The following is a 22,384-nucleotide window of genomic DNA, read 5'->3' on the forward strand; positions in this document are numbered from 1 at the left end:
AACTGACCTCTGACATACAGTAGTGTACTTTTTGTTGTTGTCTGCTCACCTCTCCGGCGTGGGGAGACACCGGTCAACACCGGCTTCGTTTTTCCCTCCGACTTCTTTTCTGAAACCCATCCACTGTTTCCATGGCAACCTGTCACCAATTACGTTTTAGATGAGAGGAGGAGCGAGACGGTGAGGGGACGAGAGAATCCTGATATGCCCCCCTCTCTCGTCACGCAACCGGCATATATATCCCACCAACCCTCTCAGCAGAGGATCAGCAGTGAGTCTCTTTTATTTTAGAGTAAGGTAGTCAAGCTCGTGGGGCATGTCATTTTGTGGCTAATGTACCAGGGCCAAGCGTTGTTTTTAGACTACCAAACGTCACTATTGTTTTAATCTAGCCTATAGGCTATCTAAATGGAATGACGTGTTTTAAACACATGTGCCCGGCTTTCTAAATCCCTGTGTGCAACTATGTGCTTTTATCATCTATTTGTGGATCAAATTGTGCAATAAATCTTAATAAAAAGTTAAGATGTACGATTAATGATTTGGAATTGTGTGCAGATGTGCTCTCATCAATCGAGTAATTTGCAATTAGCTTCGATTTTCACTGGGGGCGCTAATACCAAAGAAAAAAGTTCCTCTGTCCCCAAACACCCCATCTGCATCCCCTAAAAATTTTTTTTTTTTGCTGTCAATTTTGACTAATACACGCATTTAAAAAGTTAGATTTACATTCCATTTAAACAAAAGTAAACTAACTGTCGACGGGTAATGTTACTGTCGGGCAGACAACAGAACATTTACGGTAGACTACATTTCCCATCCATCCGCTTAACATCGATTGTCGTTTTTCTTTGCGCTCCTTGCTTCCTACCGGTCTGTGCTGTAGTTACGTGCATGTGCACAGCTGGCATATGTTATTCACGTCCTTATGCAACAACATAAGGAGAATCAAGACGATTTTCAATGGTGAAATTCATAGCTAGACATTTACATGCACTCCTCCATTCAACGACAGCTTACGGTTGTATTGTGAACCGTTTTGATTTCGGATACCGCTAGCCAGGTTAAATCTAGTTCCTTTTTGTACTTATGAAGATGAAGAAAAATGTGCAGTTTCACTGAAAACTAATCGGGTCGCAAGCTCGTAATAGCGATACATGTAACGCTTTTCATCAACTTACAAAGTTTCTGGTCAAACTCGTAGACTTAGCCTACATTATTACGTAGCGAGAAGATACATGCCACAGTAAATCACACGTGTTTAGTGGTGGGTGCCAGCATCTCGGTCCGTTTCCCCATCTCATTCTCTTTCCCATGTGTGGATAGCTAGCTGGTTGTCGAGACTAGCGGAGTGCCAACGCCTATTCCTGCCTTTGCCTGGATGAAACTTATCGCAAAAGCAGCCGAACGTTATCTAGTTCAGCCTAACAACTTAAGAGCGGTAGCTGCCTTTCGACACGCATCTTTAAGAAGCCACAAGTAAGTGATTCAAAATGGGATGCACTATCAGCCAAGAAGATAAAGCGGCTATGGAAAGGAGTAAAATGATTGATCGGAACCTCAGAGAAGATGGAGACAAGGCGTCCAGGGAAGTGAAATTACTGCTACTTGGTAAGCATTTTACATTGTTAAATAGAAATCTTGACCCCCCCCGTCCCCCCATCCCCCACCGCCACCCCAACCCCCTACCAAAATGGAGTAACAATAGCACCAGAATCAAGAGGGTGAAATGCGTCGTTAGTTCTCTTCAGCCGCACGGTGTTAGAGAGAGACATCACTTGTTGCTAAAATGGCAATTTCGGCCTTCCGTCGTTGCTTAGATGTGATCTGATCTAAATCGATTGCACCCAGCAATATCATCTTCTGCAGATGACATCTGAAACAGATGTACGTCTAAAGTGATTTAGCGGACGCTCTTAACCAGAGGGACGTGTAGTTGAAGATCCATCGCTACTTGTTCAGTAAACTCTTCTGTAGCCCTATCTGCAATCTGTTTTATTGATTAGGATCCAATCCTTTTGGGCATAGCAAATCCTGTAACACAAACAGACATGGACAGTCTCTGTTAAATAGTTATTTTATGACCATAGCCTAAGCTTGGAAATACTGCGTGTGTATCTCCATGGTAAAGAGCTCCTCTGCTGTTTTATCCCCCATACTCTCTGCGTCTCTTGGGTATATACAGAATGTAAACAAACACCTCTCATAGGACGGATCAAGTGGACTACAAGGTGTCGAGTGTTGTGGCAAGACAGTCTGCAGTGGCTCTGTTTTAGTTTTGTTGGAGCTATGGCGAATAAACCAACAAGGTGTATCAATGTTGGCGGTCTGCTGCGATTTGCATGGTACATTGCAGCTACACAATACTGAGGAAGTGACGGTTGAAACGTGACACGTTTTAGTCTTCGGTGCATCTTTGTCGCAGGACGCTAAACAACACTGTCTAGGTTTGAGCCATGACCCGGCTGACCAGTGACTGTGAAGTCCCATGTGCGAATTGGGGAGGCATGGTCAGCAGGGATTTTCTGGTCACTTTGGGCACTAGCGACTCCCACAGGCAGCTCAGGCGGCCGCAAAACTAACCAAGGTCGCCAGGTTAGTGGGTGTGGCCTCAAACATTGACCCAGGTATCTTTGTGTTTGGACAAAATGGACAATGAAGCTGTCCCACCTGAAATCCTTCAGAATTGGAAAGCTGCTACTGTTCCAACTTTCAGAGGAGGTGACGAGCTAAACCCCAGCCAGAAGGTCACGCGACACAGCCAGAATAGGACTGGCCACCCCTCAGAGGCTAGTTGCTCTCTAGGTTTCTTTCTACGTTTAGACCCTACTAGGGAGTTTTTCGCTAGCCACTGTGCATTAAGTCTTGTTGCATGCCCTTTGGGGTTTCAGGTTGGGAATCTATAAAAGCACCTAGTGACAACTGCTGATGTAAAAAGGGCTTTATAAAGTACATTTCATTGATTGAGTTGTTTTAGGCCTGGCTCAATCTTGCCCCGCCTATCTAGAGTTCTTAATGTCTGGTCAGCAAGTGGTTTTAACTTGGCATTTTGAGTGCCACAGTGCTCTTCCTGTGGTCCAGTCAGGCTTCAACTGGACATGGGCGTAGCCCAGCAACACTAAAGGTTCTAAATGACATCATATGTGCTTTAGAAAACAAGCTGCATTGTCAGGGATTTATAGTCAAAAGAGGAGATGCAAACCAAGGAGGGAAATTATTAATGGAGAAACCCATGATGCTCCGCCCAGCAGGCTCACAGTCAATCAGTTAGTGTGTTCACACAATTGAGGTTGGAAAAATTTTCAGCTTGCTAACAGATTTACTTCGTCACACAGTTACTAGCCAGTCAGCAAATACTTATGAGCACATATGCGCACACAAAAGTTAAAATTAACTGTAAACACATTAATACGTATACACTATGGGAAAACTACAAGATATTTCTTCGGGAAAGCATGGCGAATCTACTGCAGTCCGAATATGTTAGTGCTATGTTGTTGATGTGCTGTAAATTGCTCCAGTCCTTTTCTGCTGCAAACTAACTCCTCGCGAAAGCAGTGGTATATATTTAGATCTAACATGTTATCTAACATTTTCTCCAAATGTACTTTGTGTCATGATGTCAAAGTTATATAATATTTTTGAAAACATATCATATAAGTTTGTTAACTCAAATTTAATAAAAGATTTGTAATATTAACCTTAATGTTTACGTAATTCATTCTTCGGCTAGCGCCCAATTGACTCTCATTTGCTTGTTGGCGTTCACCCGTTGTGAAACTTTACCCAGAGTGCACCATGCATCCCTTTCACAAGGTACAGGCTATGTCACCAATGCGTGTTAATTTGATTCCTATGAAATTTAAAATCTTCCCTAAATCAGTAATCTCATCCAGATAAATAGACTAGGTCACCTATGCTTCTCAGAGGAAAGTCTACCCTAGTTTGACATTTGACTGTGTTCAATTGTGTCAAATCTAATAGCCCGCTATCTGAACCTCACGCTTTTACCTATGGGAGTTCCTCAAGATTTGATTCTTGGGGTGCCCCTGTTCTCTGTTTTACATTCAGTATGTGTGCTTGCTCCCCCTAACTCCATCAACCTTTATGCAGACAACACTTTCTTTAAACAACTAATTGAAAACTGTGCTGGCCACCCTAGAACATAGCTGTTATCACATCCAGCATACCTTATTGGACCTCCACCTACATCCAATCCAAAAAAACATACATAATAAACTGTTCAATAGGAGCAAACCTCAACCTGCCTGTACCCCATATGTCCTCATCCAAAATGGGTCAGAGTTTGAGTATGTCAACACCAGTGAATGCCTTGATTTCTTTTTTGCCCTCAGATGTTACCTGTTTCAGTTCTGAACAGACATTTACATTTTTATTCTCTTTCACTCTTGTCTCCTTTTGTCTCTCTTTCTCTCGTCTTTTTCTCTTTTTTAATTCTCTCTTTCTCTGTCCGTCAATTATCGGCCTCTCTATGTCATTCTCACTCTGTCTCTTGTTTTCGATCTCTATGTCCCTCGCACTCAAATCAAATGACTTTATTGGCATAACAAAACTGTGAACATGTTGCTGAATCAGAGTAACATAACATTATTTCACAGTAAAACATAATTAAAGCAAAAACAATAGTCAGTAGAGGAAGAGCAAAGAAAAAAATATATTTGTGTATAATAATATGAACATTACATTGCAATTGCATGACACTGGTTTTTGGTCTGTCAGACACGTTCTCCAGGTTTTTGGGCAGGCTGCAATAGACTTCTGCGAATACGCAGGTGCCTGTGTCCACCCTCAGAAGGATAGGCATCTCGTCAGAGAGGTCTTTGAAACCTTGAACAACTCTTTCAATATTTGGGGAGTTGCTTTGTCTAATTATTTTGTATTTTTTTATATTTTGTCAGGGAATGTGTGTTCTTTCTCGCTCTGTCTTTCTCTTTGTTTCTCATTCCCTCTTGTTGATCTCACCATCTTGTTTTGAAAGTAGACCACAATACAGGACAGTACACCAGAGCACCATTCAGTAGACTGGAGAGCTGTCATGTACGGCATTTGGCAGGTAGAGCTTTTGGAGAGCAGTTAGGTAGAGCTTTTGGAGAGCAGCCAGGTAGGGCATTTGGAGAGCTGTCAGGTAGAGCTTTCGGAGAGAAGTCAGGTAGGGCTTTTGTAGGGCAGCCAGGTAGGGCTTTTGTAGAGCAGCTAGGTAGGGCTTTTGTAGAGCAGCCAGGTAGGGCTTTTGTAGAGCAGCCAGGTAGGGCTTTTGTAGAGCAGCCAGGTAGGGCTTTTGTAGAGCAGCCAGGTAGGGCTTTTGTAGAGCAGCCAGGTAGGGCTTTTGTAGAGCAGCCAGGTAGGGCTTTTGTAGAGCAGCCAGGTAGGGCTTTTGTAGAGCAGCCAGGTAGGGGTTTTGTAGAGCAGCCAGGTAGGGCTTTTGTAGAGCAGTCAGGCAGGGCTTTTGTAGAGCAGTCAGGCAGGGCATTTGGGGAGCAATGGAGTACAGTATGGTTTGTTTAACTGATTTTATTATGCATACATTTAAAGGGGAAACAATCTGTCATTTGGTTACAATGGAATTGCCTATATAGTACAGCTACAGCATATGTACAGGCCAGATTCCACGAGGGAGAAGTCGTTAGCCTGATGGATTCAGATAATCTTGGTGTTCAACACAGCACACTCCAGGTAGGGGTGGCGATAAGAAGGCTACACACCCAGTGAAAACATTGATTTGAATGAATGTTCTCTAACCTCACAGATTTAGTTTTTCTTCCATTTCCTGACTGCCCTCTACCCTCGTTCCCCTCTTAAGCCTGTGTTGGAACAAAGGGAACTTCTAGTCAGAAAAATGAGAGCTACTAGGATTCTAGCCTAGACCCGGATCTGTTTGTGCTGTCTTTCGTAATGTACATGGATGTTGGCTATTCAGTATCAGGACTAATAACAGACTAGGGACCATGCTACAAGAGTTCCGCTCCCAAACCAAAACTCTGTCATTAAAACCACAGTTCTCTGGACGGCTGCAGACCTTAGTCGGTCCCAAAAGGCACCCCTTATCACTCGTAGTGCAGGGCTCAGCCCTGGTCAACAGTAGTGTACTCTGAAGTGAGTCAGGTGCTGTTTGGGATGACCCTCTCTCAGCATTTCACCACAGTGAACTGTAAAGATGGAGTTCTTTGCCTTCCATTAAGTTCCCCCCCGCTGAAACCCGACCACATTAATGTGATTCATAAATAAGTTCCAGTCCTCCATTCAAAACTCTTCTTGCTTGCTGAGGCTTGCTCTGACTGAGGATGGGTGAATAAGTTCCAGTCCTCTATTCAAAACTCTTCTTGCTTGCTGAGGCTTGCTCTGATTGAGGATGGGTGGATTTGCTCTGATTGAGGATGGGTGGATTTGCTCTGATTGAGGATGGGTGGATTTGCTCTGATTGAGGATGAGTGGATTTGCTCTGACTGAGGATGGGTGGATTTGCTCTGATTGAGGATGAGTGGATTTGCTCTGACTGAGGATGGGTGGATTTGCTCTGACTGAGGATGGGTGGATTTGCTCTGACTGAGGATGGGTGGATTTGCTCTGACTGAGGATGGGTGGATTTGCTCTGACTGAGGATGGGTGGATTTGCCCATAGAAACATCCTGGGTCACGTCTTACCATTTTCCCTGGTAAGGGTTACATTTACGTTTGAGGGGACGAAGGCTGACCCGAGATCTGTTTCTGGGTGAAAGTCTGAGGTTGTCCGTGTGAATAGTCCCTAAACTACACGCAGTATTCAGTTGATTAGGTACACCCGTTAAGTACCGGTTTAAACCACCTGTGCCTTCATAACAGACTAAAATAGCAAGGACTCCGCAAGGTGAGGAACGGAACTGGGTGGTATAGCCCACAACAAGGACAGAAGAGTTATTTCTGTCCTACCTGTTAGCTAGCGCAGTTCTTCCCGTTCTACTTCAACCTTTCTCATCAATAAGGTGTTTTTGCCCAGAGAACCAGCATTGACCAGAATGGTGCCTTTTCGGGGGTATTGGAACTGGGTACAATGCACAGATGGTCGGGCCGCGCCCAAGGCCGGTGCCTGGCTGTCCATTTCACATAGCCAGCTACTGCCATGCGGTGAGCAACGCTGGTGTGTTTAACCAACCTGGCCACAGAGTGTAGAGACTACTGGATTTTTTTACGTCGACTTAACGCCGACATTTCTCTGGGGCTCTCATGATCACATCTTGATGGGTGCACTTTTGCAAATGGGATTCTGTCTGGCTGACACAAACCGTGTCAAATTCTGCTGTTGCTATTTCTGGAAATCCATTTCACGATATTCATCTGGAGGTGGATATAGTATTATCACCTTATTCCTTCCCAGTACTGTCTTTTAAATGGTAGTCTCACAGCAATGCGAATCCGACTGTAGCTCTACCGCATTTCATGCTCTGCCTCTGCGCCCGGGTAATTAGCATTGTGGGGCAACAGATGCTTTCATCACATGCTTCTGAACCTTCTTATGGAAACAAATATCAGTCCGGGGTGATTTGTGCTCCGTTTAGGAGACATGCGTTCACACACACAGACACACACATGAGCGTTCACCTCATGTTAACCTGCGGTTGTTCGTATCAATTTAAAACACTCCGGTTAGAAATCTGGTTGTAAACCGGCCATTTGTGGTGTTCAGGACAGGCTGCTATCGGCTGGAGTGTTCCCTCAGTCGGACGGTTTGTTTACATTTCAAACAGCCCTTCAATAAAACTGCCATGTTGTTTCTGTGGCCCCAGTGCCCCTACGTCCATATCTGGGTTGGTCCTCTTGTGTGGCAAATGGAAAATAAAACATTTTCATAGCCTTGTGCGCGTTTCCTGTCGACAATGAAATAGAACCCCCCCCCCCCCCCCCCCCCCCCCCAAAAAAGATGATCTCAAAGCATTGTCATGGAGTTATCTGGGCTCTTCATCTCAGGGCAGTGAACTAAAATGATTTTGCTCGTGGTATAAAGGCACTCCCTTCCTCCTCATGTCTCCTATTGGTGCTGGGCAATATCAAAGCTTCAATATCCGTAGTGTTTGAGTCTTATGGTACCCTCATCTCTCCACACAGCCCACACACTCCGCTATAAATATGGACCAATAAGAGACTTCGATTTATGAGGCAAAATCTAGCTACCTTCTCTTGCTCAAACAACAAATAAATCTCTGCCTGGATGCCGCCGCCTCCTGGTTTCTGTGTCCCGGCTGCTCCTGCTGGTTTCTGTGTCCCGGCAGCTCCTACTGGTTTCTGTGTCCCGGCAGCTCCTACTGGTTTCTGTGTCCCGGCTGCTCCAGCTGGTTTCTGTGTCCGGGCGGCTCCTACTGGTTTCTGTGTCCACTAGTTTTTCTGCTAAATGTTATTACTTGTGCCGGTGAAACTTCTGTAGGACAGAGAGTCAATTAAGAAAAATTACGCCAGAGAGAAAATGTTCTGATCTGTGACGTTTTCGCATTTCTAGGCCCTACAGTCATACAGAACTACACAGGCAGAGTGGACCCAGATTGCCTGGGAGGCCATCTTTCCATGAACATGTCATTTATCCTCCTCAGTGGATGGCTGTGAGAAACGTTCGCCCAGTTTATCGTTTGTGCAGAGCTGGGGAAATCAACGGACAGGGATTGACGTCATCGTAGGCGAAACTCAAGGATTTTGACGTTTGGATTGAACGAGTTTGCTAATGAGGGCGGTTGTTGATATTGCAGACGTCGGCTATGACAATAGTAGCTGTAAAGACCAGTCAAGAGGAAGGAGAAGGTTGCTGCAAACGTAGTTCTTTTCTCAGCCATCTGCTACATGGACGTTCGTCCACCGCCATGCTAACGACCAAACCCACCAGCCAGTTGGAGACCGCAGCCTTACCTCAAGACTGATGCACACACGAAGAGCAACGGACACACGAAGAGAGACGGACAGAAAATATATTTGTGTGATTCACTGGTTTTCCTGTAACCGGAGCATTTCTCTTTCTTTGCCAGGTGCTGGGGAATCTGGGAAAAGCACCATCGTGAAGCAGATGAAGTAAGTTGAAGTTCCTAAATTCCAGCAGTGACATGTGGTGATGACGTGTTGCCCTCAATGGTATTCTGGCAGTTCTGGGTAAACCGTGTTGTTTTTGGCGGTGCCATGCAATATTTGTATAATGGTTCAAATTATTTAAACATATTTAAAAAATATATGTTTGGAAAATACTGTGTAACTACAAGACTCTCTCCCATTGTGCGTGTGTGTGTTTGTGTGTACGTGCGTGCGTGTGCATGCACTTCCAAATGTCCGCTGTGGATAGAGTGTAGCCTCATTGAACACAGCTCTCAGAGCGAGGATCCAGGAAGCCCCCCTTTACATAACATGAACAATGGGCACAGAGGCCAGCATTCTAGCCTGGCACGCCCAGAATACACTGCCAACCCTCACTGATCAGGCCCATGCCCAGTCACCCCGGCACAGTTCGGATTGCAATCAACAGCTGATGTCAAATGACTTCTGGGGGGGCAATTATATCCTTTTACTGTCATAGATTTCCATTAAAGTGGGCAGAGAGAGCTGGGAAAGCAGGGACCCTCTTAGTACTGGGTGTGGAGGGGGAGAACTGGAGTGTAGCCATATGCACGAGGGCTCCACATGCCATTGGCTCTTTGAACGGGTTAGCGCATGTCCATCTGACAATGCAAGGCTGAAGCTCTGGCTCAAGCAAACATGCTGATCAGAAGGTCTGGATCAGTGGTTCCCATACTGGTGATCTAGGGGCCCCCTCCCCGTGTGTGTGTGTGTGGGGGGGGGGGGGTACCTCACCGGTCCACAGGGCGGTACTTGATAAAAGGGGTAGTCCTAGCATGGCAACATTTAATTGGTGATACAGTCACCAGAGAAGGTTGGTGACCATTGGTGACAGGTGTCAGAATCATTTCCCTGAGTGTCTGCAGGTTTTTGCGCATTAATTCCAAACAGGAATTACCAGGAAATAGGACGTTTATTTCTTCTGTACAGCTTCACAGCGTCAGCTTAACTTTTTTCGTTTTACTAATTTAGCTGAGTCTCTTTTCTGAAGCAACTTGAAAGATCGCATACGTCTTTCAAACACTTCTGATAAATGCCATGGGACTTCAGTGACCACAGGCTGTCAGGACACCCATTAAATGTCCCTTTCGAAAGACAACGTGTCAAAAGCCATTTGCACAATCGGGACTGCAGGTCACTTAATGCTGTGACATTTACCTATTTCTTTTAAACATACTGATATTTGAGAGTTATTCAAAACTGCTGAGCCAAATATGTAGTAATATTTATTAGTATTTTTTACTACCTGTAAGGTTTCTTAGAAATAAATAAAATATTTTAAAGTTAATGATCTTATGGAACTGCGTTGTTGCCTTCCGTTCTTCACTATTGGGAAAAAGAACTTCCAAATGTTAAGAAACTGGATTTTGACCTCCGTAAGTGAGACAATGATGGCTTATATCATTGGACAACTTCCTAAGTAGCTCAGTCTAATTTCAAATACTGACAAAGACATTATCCTGTTTGGATTTTCAAATAATGGCATACAAACCGCACAGTATTATACATATATCTTGCCAGTATGTGTATCTGCTTGTAGATTATTTTAGTTGAAGCTTTGTCAATGATGTTTACAGCCGGAGTGGGGCAGCGCTTGGCTTGAGCAATTCAGCACATTCAACATTTAAAAGTTGATTATTATTATTCTTTAGTGGAAAATGAAAGTGGAAATTCTTGTGAGATGGTGTGGTGTAGATAGGTGAATCCTTCGCTGAATTCAAAATGACACTGGTCTCCAACGCCCCATGCAATGACATGCAAATTGGCCACATGGTGGCGCTATAACGAGAGATAAGCAGGGAGATTTTCAACTAATCGGTATTGAAGTGTGGCTATTAGAAGATTGAACGCAGCGTCTTCTGCAAAGCACTACAAGTTATTTCAAATACTTTGAGGTTCTGCAAAGTGATATGTTCTCTGGAATACCGTGAGCTACTGCCTTGGTCATGCCGGTTCTTTATAATTCCCAGACGTTTAAAATGTCCCCCTCCATGCCCCCACCACCACACAGGATCATTCATGAGGACGGATACTCGGAGGAGGAGTGTAAACAGTACCGAGTGGTGGTCTACAGCAACACCATCCAGTCCATCATCGCCATCATCAGAGCCATGGGTCGTCTGAAGGTCGACTTCAAGGAACCATCCCGAGCGGTAGGCGTGTTGAAACACAGCGCTGTCAGACTGTCAAAAAAGGGCTTGGTGGTTTTTCGTTTCATAGATTTTATTATTTAGCTGAAGACCAAGGCAACCAGGTAAGGAGAGTTCCTAATAAATCGTAAGAAAAACATACCTGGGCATATGTGTGGATATTCAGGCCGAACCCCTCCCCCCTCAAGTGACAAATATTGACATAGGGATTCCTGTGGTCCTGTGTGTTATCCTGTCTTATTGCAGTTGTGCGTCTTTGGCCTGGTTGTCGTCAGACGTGACAATTTCTTCCCAATCGACTTTGTTTAATAACAATGACACTAGTAAGTGTTTAGTGGGCATTCAAATGATTTCCTAAATGTAGACCGTTTACCTATGCATTTTACTGATGAGGAGACCCTAATCTATCATGAACATAACAAATACGCAACTTAATGGATATATTCTGGACCAGCGCCCCAGAATCAGTGAATGAATGGCTTGGTTTGATGACGTCTGCTACGTCAGGCGTGGTGGAGATTAGGCAACAGTACGAGCATGGTCCCCAGAAGAGATTGGGGGGACCCAAAAAATACAAAACCCTGATCAATCAGAATTCTAACGGGCGTGTTGCTGTTGCCAGGACGATGCTCGCCAGCTGTTTGTGTTGGCCGGTACGACGGAGGAGGGTGTGATTTCACCGGAACTGACCGGGGTGATCCGGAGGCTGTGGACAGACGACGGGGTCCAGAGCTGCTTTCTGCGCTCTCGGGAATACCAGCTTAACGACTCCGCATCCTAGTAAGACATGACATGACATGACATAACCTTAACCAAACCCTAAACCATTATGTCCTAAAAACAGGTGCACACGCAAACACACTGTCACACACAAGCTGATACACACACACACACACACACACCCACACACCCACACAAAAAGCCAGAGTACCCTGAGCTTGCTTATTGTTTTATCTACACAAAGACACACAGACACGCATCTTAGTTTACAGTGCAGGATCTGAATAGTATGTTTTAGAACGATTTAAAGGCCGACTGATTGACTTTCAGTGGACCACTGTGTCAAACATTCATTTTAAAGCAAAACTGTTATTTAGTGTTTTTCTTGGCTTCACCAGGATTTCCTCAATTCATCCTCTGATCATGAAAACATTGAAACTGAATTGCCCCTTACATCCTCTTTGTCCTCTTTCCCTTGAACGTCATACTTTCACTGATTACATCTCTGACTGGTTAACATGTTGAAAGACACGGAAAGTTTTGCGCATGAACAGGATCAGCAGAGAGGCATCAGTTAAGATTAGAGAATCGATGCGTCACTTGCCTCTCGTTAACGTCTCTGTCTTGTACAAACCTGTTCTGAAATGTTGAATGCAGCCTGTTCAGAATGTAGGCCTAGTTAGCCGTGTCTTCCACCCCATAGCGTTCCCCAGCACCGCGGGTCGCTTTGAAAAACACTGTCAACAAACTCAGCTGCTTGTCCAGCTGTTATGTCAGTTGAGAAATGTTAGACGGGGTTTAAAAAAACAAAAACACAAATGAATGTTACACTGTGAATTCCAACTGTCTTTTCGGTTGTTATTTGAACAAGTTCTGTATTAGAAGAGAAAAGATGAAGGGAAGCCTGAAATCACACATCGGCTCTCAATGAAGGAGATATATTAACGATCAAAATGACGTAACAACGGTCGTTGACACCCAAATCACCAACCAAATCTCAGTTGGATTCGGGTCTGGGGAACATGAGGGCCAGTCAATGGCCTTTCTTCATCCAGGAATTACACACTCTAACCACATGAGGCTGGGCATTGTCCTGCACCAGGAGGAACCCAGGGCCCTCTGCACCAGCGTAAGGTCTGAGGATGGGTCTGAGGATTTCATCCCGGTACCTCACAGCAGTCAGGGTTGGCTAGCACACGGTGGTCTGTGTGACCCTCCAAGGACACGCCTCCCCTGACCATCACTGACCCACCACCAAAACCATGCTGGATGGTTTTGCAGGCAGCATAACATTCACCACAGCGTCCGAAAAGACTGCTTCACGTCTGTCGCGGGCGCAGTGTGAACCTGCTCTCATCTGTGAAGAGAACGGGGCGCCAGTGGCGGACTTGCCAATTCTGGTTTTCTCTGGCAACGGTGCTGGGCTGTGTGCACAGGTCCCACTAGAGGATGTCGGGCCCTCATGGAGTCTGTTTCTGACCATCTGAATGTCTCCAGAGTAAAAGTATATCTAGCCTCGTTGTTTAGACTAAAACGTAATTGAGGTTGTTAACTACATCTTTAAATAAAACGTTATTGCATAACATATTACAATTAACATTCAATCATTTTTCATTTAATCCCTCTCATATTTGGCACAAGGGGGTGGGGTCAGCTGTTTGACTATTCAACGACAAAATCTGAAGAATTATCGATAGTGAAAATCCCTCATCCCTAGTATCACCTCATGCTACCAGTATGACAAGGACACTAGCAAAACTAGAGAAGAATCAGTCAGGAAGGTGGAGAGAGATTGTCTGTGGCCACCACCTGCAAAACCTGCATTCCATTTTTGGGGGTTGTCTTGCTGTTGCCTCTCCGGGGGGTTGTCTTGCTGTTGCCTCTTTTCACTTGCACCAAAACAGGTGACATTGATTCACAATCGCTTATGCTTCCTAACTGGACAAATTGATATCCCTGAAGTTTAACTGACTTGGTGGGGTTAACCCTAACCCATTTCCAGTTACAGTCAATTCTATGGCTATCTATATCACATCTATGACTACCTATATCACATCTATGGCTACCTGTATCACATCTATGGCTACCTGTATCACATCTGTGGCTACCTGTATCACATCTGTGGCTACCTGTATCACATCTGTGGCTACCTGTATCACATCTGTGGCTACCTGTATCACATCTGTGGCTACCTGTATCACATCTGTGGCTACCTGTATCACATCTATATCACACGTTTTGCCTGAGGGAGAAGCAGGGCAGTGAAAAGGACACCCATTCACGTTGTTTTGGCAACACAGGACCGTGTCATGTTGATGGTCGTTGTTCCTGGATGATGGGAGAACACAGAGAACTTGGGTTCAAAAACCTTATCGGCACTTGATGTAGATCGTCTGGCTTAATGAAACGATACAAACATATTTGCTAGCTCAGGCAGGCTAAAGCGAATGGGGAAATTAAAATGGTTACCTGGTCTTAAACTGACCTCACCTGTCTCAGATGTCACCTCTGGTCCAAAAGAGGTGGGGGCGGGGTGTAGTGCTGTCTCTGTTTTAATTGGTTATAATCCGATGTCTCCATTTGTTATCTAAAGTAATGATTTGTTTGCGTGGTGGGACCTTTCAGCTGAAAAGAGACTTCAGATGTGCGATCGTGTGACTAGTCTTCACATTGAAAGGATTTGAACCCATGTTCGGCGTCTCGGTGCGGTCTCTCTCCGTCTGTGTGTATCCAACCACGTTGCGTAGGGTTTCAGTTTGGAGAGACCAGTAGGCTGAACCAGTCTTCTGCGTTTTCACTCAAACCTCTGGCAGCTAAATATGAACCCATATTTAGACTCTTAGACAAGAATTCAAAAGCCCTTTTCTTTCCATCTTTCTAGATTAGACGGAAAGAAATTCTGGATCTGAATCTCTCCCTCTCCCTGTCCCTCCCACTCTCTCAGCTATCTTTTCTGAATGATCTGTCTGTCTCTCCTGACCTGTCTATCTCTCACTCCTTCAGATAGCTAATCTAAAACCTGTCTGTCTCCTGCCTAAAGGTAGTAGAGGTACTTAGAGAACCCACACCTTGACACTAAATATTGATTAATTCATTAAAAAATATCGTTACTGCCCTTTTGTCATCAGATTATATCTTCGGGCCCTGTTTCGTTGCAAACACACCGGTAGAGCTGAAGATTACATCATGCCCCCCCCCTGCCCTTCAGTTAGCTTTGCATGTACCATAGTCACCTGAGGGATTTGCTAGGGTGTAGTGAGGTCACAGAAATAACGAATGTGCCCTGAAATGTGCCTGGGAGTCACTGATGCCTCACAGGCTGATGTTTGACAAACTGTCCAGATTAGAGTAACCCCGCCCATTCTATTTAAACAGCCAATCAAATTTAAAATCTCCAATATTCCACTAACGTATCTTCTTAAAATCTTTACTGGTTGGTTTAATGTGAATGGAGCAGGCAGGTAGCAGCTATCATAGTGGTTACAGCATCTGAATTCTAACAATGCGTTAATAGATTCAATCTCAAGAGGGCAAGTGGGGGCCATTTTTTTTCTCCTTACCTAAAATGTCAGTAGATAGTCAGTAACTGCTCAATGCCCGAAAAGGACAATGTTATCTTTGAAATCAAATTACCCAACATGGTTAGAGTTAAGATTGGGGTTATCGTGATTTTTTTTTTTTCTCAAGACTGCTCAAACCTTTCATGGTTTAGTCGATGCTGCAGAGGAATGGTTGGTCTGAGAGCAGAGCTGGTTCAACATCAGGCGGGCCTCCCAGGGCACCTTTGTCCTGCCGGCAATGAGGTCAGGAAATACCCAGTGACGACGCTTCCTGTTTCCCTGGCTGTGCTGACCAGTTGGTCACCAAGCACACCAGATCCAGCTGCTTGTCATCTCATCATGCTTAATATTACAGAGGGAACCGTTGAGAAGGAACACACACGAGCACAAACCAGAACCCCAAGGGATTATGGGCATGGGAAACATTTATTTAAAGAACAAATATAGAATAGCAAAAGTAAAATATAAACAAATCAGAAATTCCAAGCTGATGTTACGTATGTAAAGGATAAAGGCCTGGTGTGGTTCAGCTGACTAAGAGCATACAATCTGCCCTGTGTTTCTTTCAGCAAAAACACACTCTCTAACTCTATTCTCTCTCACTCTCTCACTAACACGCTCTCACACTCTTGCTGTCTCTCACTCTGTCGTTCTGACTGTGTGTCTCAATGTTTCCCAGTTATCTGAATGACCTGGACCGTATCGCCCAGCCCAGTTATGTCCCCACCCAGCAGGACGTGCTGAGGACCAGGGTCAAGACCACTGGCATTGTAGAGACACACTTCACCTTCAAAGAGCTCTACTTCAAGTCAGTACACACACGCACGCACGCGCGCGCACGCACACACGCACGCACGCGCACACACACACACACACACACACACACACACGTTTTCTCGTTCTGTTGAATGTCTGAGCCTCGGAAGACAAGCTGTTACAATGCTGTCAATTACTGGTGAATGAATCAACCCTACGATAAATCTGCCCCTTCTACATCAGAAACTGTCACAAAGTGAAAGACACTTATGGTCTGTGACTGACTGAATTACTCTGTGTGACTGACTGACTGACTGTCTGTGACTGACTGACTGACTGACTGTCTGTGACTGACTGACTGACTGTCTGTGACTGACTGACTGACTGACTGTCTGTGACTGACTGACTGACTGACTGTCTGTGACTGACTGACTGACTGTCTGTGACTGACTGACTGACTGACTGTCTGTGACTGACTGACTGACTGACTGTCTGTGACTGACTGTGTGACTGTCTGTTTGTCTGTCTTCAAAAGTATGGTGAAAGTATATTCACTACCTTGGAAGTTATGTGGTATAACAAGATGAAATCTAAATTTATTTAGTTAGGAGTTTCTGCCATTGACCAACAGAAATGTCCATACTATCCAAGATAGTCCATACTATGATTGTCCATTATGAATCAATGTATCTGTGTCATCTCAGGATGTTTGACGTGGGTGGCCAGCGCTCTGAGAGGAAGAAGTGGATCCACTGCTTTGAGGGAGTCACGTCCATCATCTTCTGTGTGGCGCTGAGTGACTATGACCTTGTGTTAGCAGAGGACGAAGAGATGGTAAGGAGGGGGCGAGGAGGCTACGTTGGTAGGGAGGAGGAAGTTCAAGGAGCACGGGGGAGAGGAGAGGTGAGGTGAGGAGGGAAGGGAGAGATTCAAATGCCAGTAATACCGGGAGTAAGAAAGGGGTGAGGGGGGCTGATGGGAGAGAGGAGGGGAGAAGTGAGAGAGACTGAGGAGGTGGGGGAGGGAGGAATGGGGGTAAGGGGAGAGAGAGTTGACTGGGTGAGAGAGGGGGATGGTATTTTCAGAGGAGTCCCGGTGACCCCGCTACTTTGCACTGTAGAACCCGATGTGTTGATGCTTTACAGAAACCAGTCACCCGATTCTGACCCCAGACTTTGATGGTCTCAGGCCCTAATCCTAATCCACGGTTCCCCTCCCTACAGAACCGGATGCACGAGAGCATGAAGCTGTTCGACTCAATCTGCAACAACAAGTGGTTCACGGACACCTCCATCATCCTGTTCCTCAACAAGAAGGATCTGTTTGAGGAGAAGATCAGCAGGAGTCCACTCACCATCTGCTACCCTGAGTACCCAGGTGAAACACCCCTGCATGTCAGCCGCATGTTCACCTGCAGACCCGAGGCTCACACCTGACACCTACAACAAATAAGGGAATTGAATGTGTGCTGCAGTAGCCTAAAGCTCCCTGGAATATTTGCGCACAGAGATAAGTAGGAGAAAATGAATATGATTGGTTGAATAAATAGCTGCCACATTTTCCAGAGTGGAGCAAGGTGTTCTTCCTAATCCGTAGTATAGACTCTTCCACAACGTTTGCCCAACCACAATGAACTATTTACATTTGCCATGTTATCCTAGTTCTGACTGCGTCCACATCAGACGTCTTCGGTGGTGGAACGGGTTGATATTAAGTCAATATTGCCTCCAAAGTGTCGACACTGTGCTCTCTGCAATTATTGCTTCAGTAAGGTTTTTTTTACTTTCTTTGACCCTACGTTCCAAAACTTTGAATGATCAAACAATTTCTACAAAGTTAAAGATGCTCAGGGGGTTTTATGAGTATTTGTGTACCTGTTGGATACATCGTTAAAAGACGCCAACGCGTCATTTTACTGTATTTAGTCAGGTGTGTTTCCGACAGCTGTCCAAAGTGTAGTGTTGATTCTAGGCTTTGTGTTTGCCTTTGGAGTCTGCTGTTGGTGCCTGTCAACGCGAGGACCAATTAGGTGTCACGGAAGCAACGACGAGACCGAGGGATGAATGATTAAATGGATCGCAAACAGCCCAAACCTTGGGGCTTACCTGAAACGACAGTTTTGGAACATCGTAAAAAGCCTCGGTGAACTCGCGAGAAGCAAACGGCGCTCACCCTTAAGCACCACAAGACCTGATAACGAGACAAAAACAACTCGACGTCTAATTAATGTTAGGAAATTACAGATTTTTTTGGTCTGAGGGCGGAAAGGGAGACGTGTGACGTGAGAGTGATGGTTGACACAGAGATGGGGGGGGGTGGGGGGGGCGTGCCGATGCACACATGGAACCGCAGCCTCTTCTGGCACCGGACAGAATAGCCCCCCCCCCCCCCCACACACACACACACACACCATTTCATAACCCCAAGCTGCTCTGCAGTGTAACCACACGAGTCCACCAGTGCATCAGTTACACATCAAAGACCTCATGCATTTTTTTTTTTTTTTGCGTCTGATTTGGCTAGGAGCTGTCTGAGCACAAAGGCTGTGTGTAAAAAGCCAGTAATACTGGTTTTGTTGGCTATTTTGAGACCGTTCTATTTGTTCGTTTGGTTCCAGTGGCACCTGCCAACCTAAATCAAGCCTATTTAATTATCAAATGAATTTAAATAGCTCTGTTTTGAACTCCTCCGAACTGTGCATTTCCGATCCTGGAACCAGGAAGACTGCTGGTTCTTCTATTCTACCTGCTAGTTAATTGCGTGCGCTTTGTGTTCCAGGTGTCGGCGTAAACGCTACGGTCCGACTGTACTGAGATCAGAGCAGTCATGCCAGGAGTTTTGAACATGTCCGTGTCTCTATTGTTCTTTCTGAGGCTTGTCAGGTTGGGAGAGACAGATCCTCTTCCACCGCCGATCCCTTCTGACAGGTCCCATCTATTTTGGGATGTTGTGGCGGAAGGGAGAGCACCGCGGCATATGCACAGGTAGTGGTAATGAAGGGGTTTCCTCTGCACCCATGGCACAGGAATAGTGCTGTTCGGAGATGGTGGGGTTCACCCGGGGAAATCCTTGTCATGTTCTTGGTCGGTCATCGTGAAAGCAGTAATATCTTGTGTGCGCTAGCCGGCTGCTAGTGTGGGGTTCTGAGGCCGAGGTCTTCAGTCAGGAATAACAACAGCGACCCCTTTCACTGCCTGTCAAAAAGCGAGGGGCAAAATCGTAGAGAAAAACCTGCCTCAGTCTGCTTCACGCCAAACTTTGTGTTTATGTTTGGGCCACACACTAACCTGAACGAATCAACAACATTCATGTAGCGGTAAATATAATATCATCTTTTCCAGGGGGGGATTTTCCCGAGGCAGTTGCCTGAACATTTAATCAAGAAGGTTTTTGGAAATGTATCTACCAGAAGGCTGTTCTCATTAGTGTCATTGTCAGCGGCTACACAGAGTGGGCGGCACACATACAAGCTTTGTAATTGCCCCTTCAGAAAGTTTAAGAGAATACAAATTGTGGGAAAATAAATACATTCCCAGCTCAGTTTCATTATTTTTTTTTTATATTGTCGAATTGTTTTATGTCTGGATTCTTCATTTATTCTTTTAGGGTTCTGCATATCTTGGTTACTTAAGAGTAATTTGCCAGTACATTCAGTGTACCACATTACCCATAACGCTCTCTCAGCGACCTGTGCAGGTGCCAGTACCTACGAGGAGGAGGCGGCCTATATCCAGTCTACCACGTTACCCATAATGCTCTCTCTGCCACCCGTGCAGGTGCCAGTACATACGAGGAGGCAGCGGCCTACATCCAGTGTCAGTTTGAAGACCTGAACAGGAGGAAGGACACCAAGGAGATCTACACCCACTTCACCTGCGCCACCGACACCAAGAACGTCCAGTTCGTGTTTGACGCCGTCACAGACGTCATCATCAAGATCAACCTGAAGGAGTGTGGACTCTACTGAGGGGGTCAGGCAGCTTCAGGTCTGTGATCGCTGACTAGCAGGGAAGGATGGGAGTTGTAGTTGAACAACAGGCGCTCTAACATTGTCTGGCTAGGTGAGCTGTAACAGTGTGAACTCGGACGGCCGGCCTTAGGCCGACAAGTCGGTACCCGACGCTAGTTAACGGCGCAAGCGCATCTGGGACAACCACCGACATGGGAACACGCCTGTCCTTGTGTTACACATTCTGTGTCGTCTCGCCTAATGATTGTTGTCGTGGTTAATTTGACGGTAACACCAGAGGCGGGGGTGCCATCGTGCGTGTGAGGTTTTTAACAGCTCCCTCTCCTCTCTCCTCGTAGGCGTCGGGTGGGTCGCGTCTCACGTAGGATGATGTGTGATCACGCTGGATGTTGGCGTTAGCTGATCGTGTGAGTAGAAGATGAGGATTTTTGGAACGTACAACCGGAGGCCTGAGACCACACTGCACGACCAGTACTGAATTTGGAATTCTTTTCCGTTTCTCTGACATTTTATTTTTCACTGAGAGGTTTTTTTTTTTGTTCTTCTCCATGTTTCACACTCTGATACATCGGGCACAAGGATAGAAATTAACTGTGGGAAGAAAAAAAAAAAAAAAAAAAAGACTTGTGAAACAAACGCTCACTGTGAGTTCTATGGGAACTGCCAAGTCAGAAAACCGACCACTTCTGTTTTTTGTCCCATATAATGTATATTGATTGATGTTTATATGTATGCTTCTTATGGCATTTGGTCAGTGATTAACAAACTACAAGTCACGGATTGATCGAGCCAGAGAACTTACTTCAAGTTACAGACAGACAGAGCAGTAGAGGGAATTCTTTGAGTGTGTCCTGTCCAATAGTGCCAAGAAGACTGGGAAACCAGTTCCTCCACAGAGAAGGTGCACCTCTAAAGACTAGGGAATAGGCTGCCATTTTTGACACGTTTCCGCGTGTCCATTCCAGCACTCATGTTTATAGTTTGACACAATATTCCTATCTATGCACACACAGAAACGGGCCGCCAAGCTGACTGTCGAGCTCAATAGTTCTCATCTCAATATTCTGTTGTTTTTCTGAATGACCACTCACCTATGCTTTGTTGCGTTCTTTCAGGGGCTTTTCAAACATTTCCCATTGTGCCCTTGAATATTCCTATACAACATTTTAGTTTTTTTGAGTAGTGTTAATTCTGTACATTTTACATTTGGTTCAGGAGTTAATGTGGTTTTGATGTCCACTGAAAATATCTATACAAACGACTCTAAAGGAATCTGCGACCTCTCATTAGTGTAGGTGTACAGGAGAGAGGTTTTACACAGGCTACATTATAATTTCTTCTTTCTTTTTTATTTTAAATAGACCACTTTGTATTTAACAATATTTTTATATTTAGGAGTTGTTCACTCTGACACACTATGTAACATTATTGATAATTGAATATTGATTGAATATTAATCATTGTCAGGTGAGATTAATAATTTGATCACAACACTTTATAAAATAATCCCTGTTGATCACTACATGCATGAAACAGATTCACTGCTCGATGTTTTATGACCATGAAATTAACGTACTTGTTGTTATTAAGTGCTGTTTTAATCCTGTGGATTTCAGTGAAAAAGGAACTCGGCAGAGATTAAGGGTGTGACAAAACTGTTGTAGGTTAATACCACCAACCTCTCCATGCCTGCAGCCTTGACCACCTTATTCGAAGGGCAAGTCTACCTTGAGGGTCGAAAACGAATGCGAAGTATAGGCCAGAAATGTGCTACTACACCAGTCATTCAGCATGGCAAATGTTAGGGCAGTGGGTTATGGGAAGTGTTAAGGAAGTAGAACTCCACTAACATCGTTTTGTACATATAACTGTGGCCAAATAGCCACTTTCCAGTACAGAGACGGTCATTACTTACAGAGCTCCTAAACCCATTCCAGGAACCATCAGAATTTGTCCAATAAGAAACAACGAGACATTTTCCTTTTCTGTTTCAAAACACGTTGCTACATGTTGAGACGCTGGGCACGAAGGAATACGAACCTGAGAATGGATGAGACATGGCGGTTGTATTATCTTTCCTGGTCTAGTTTAACTTTGTACAGATCTGTTGTTAATCATAACACTATTAAATGATGGCACTTAAG

The 22,384-nt window shown here is 45.0% G+C and overlaps 1 protein-coding gene across 1 annotated transcript; it reads left to right on the forward strand.

The window, feature by feature from the left end:
• The first annotated feature begins 821 nt into the window (after nt 1-821).
• On the forward strand, nt 822-22,383 carry gnai3 (guanine nucleotide binding protein (G protein), alpha inhibiting activity polypeptide 3). Its single transcript, XM_010875050.5, has 9 exons — nt 822-1,611; nt 9,006-9,048; nt 11,096-11,237; nt 11,857-12,014; nt 16,194-16,322; nt 16,975-17,104; nt 17,494-17,647; nt 20,047-20,256; nt 20,579-22,383. The coding sequence occupies exons 1-8, from the start codon at nt 1,494-1,496 to the stop codon at nt 20,235-20,237; spliced, it is 1,065 nt and encodes a 354-aa protein (XP_010873352.1). The 5' UTR covers nt 822-1,493; the 3' UTR covers nt 20,238-20,256; nt 20,579-22,383.
• The last annotated feature ends 1 nt before the right edge of the window (nt 22,384 follows it).

Source organism: Esox lucius, chromosome 12 (genome assembly GCF_011004845.1).
Source record: "Esox lucius isolate fEsoLuc1 chromosome 12, fEsoLuc1.pri, whole genome shotgun sequence".
NCBI classification, from domain to species: domain Eukaryota; kingdom Metazoa; phylum Chordata; class Actinopteri; order Esociformes; family Esocidae; genus Esox; species Esox lucius.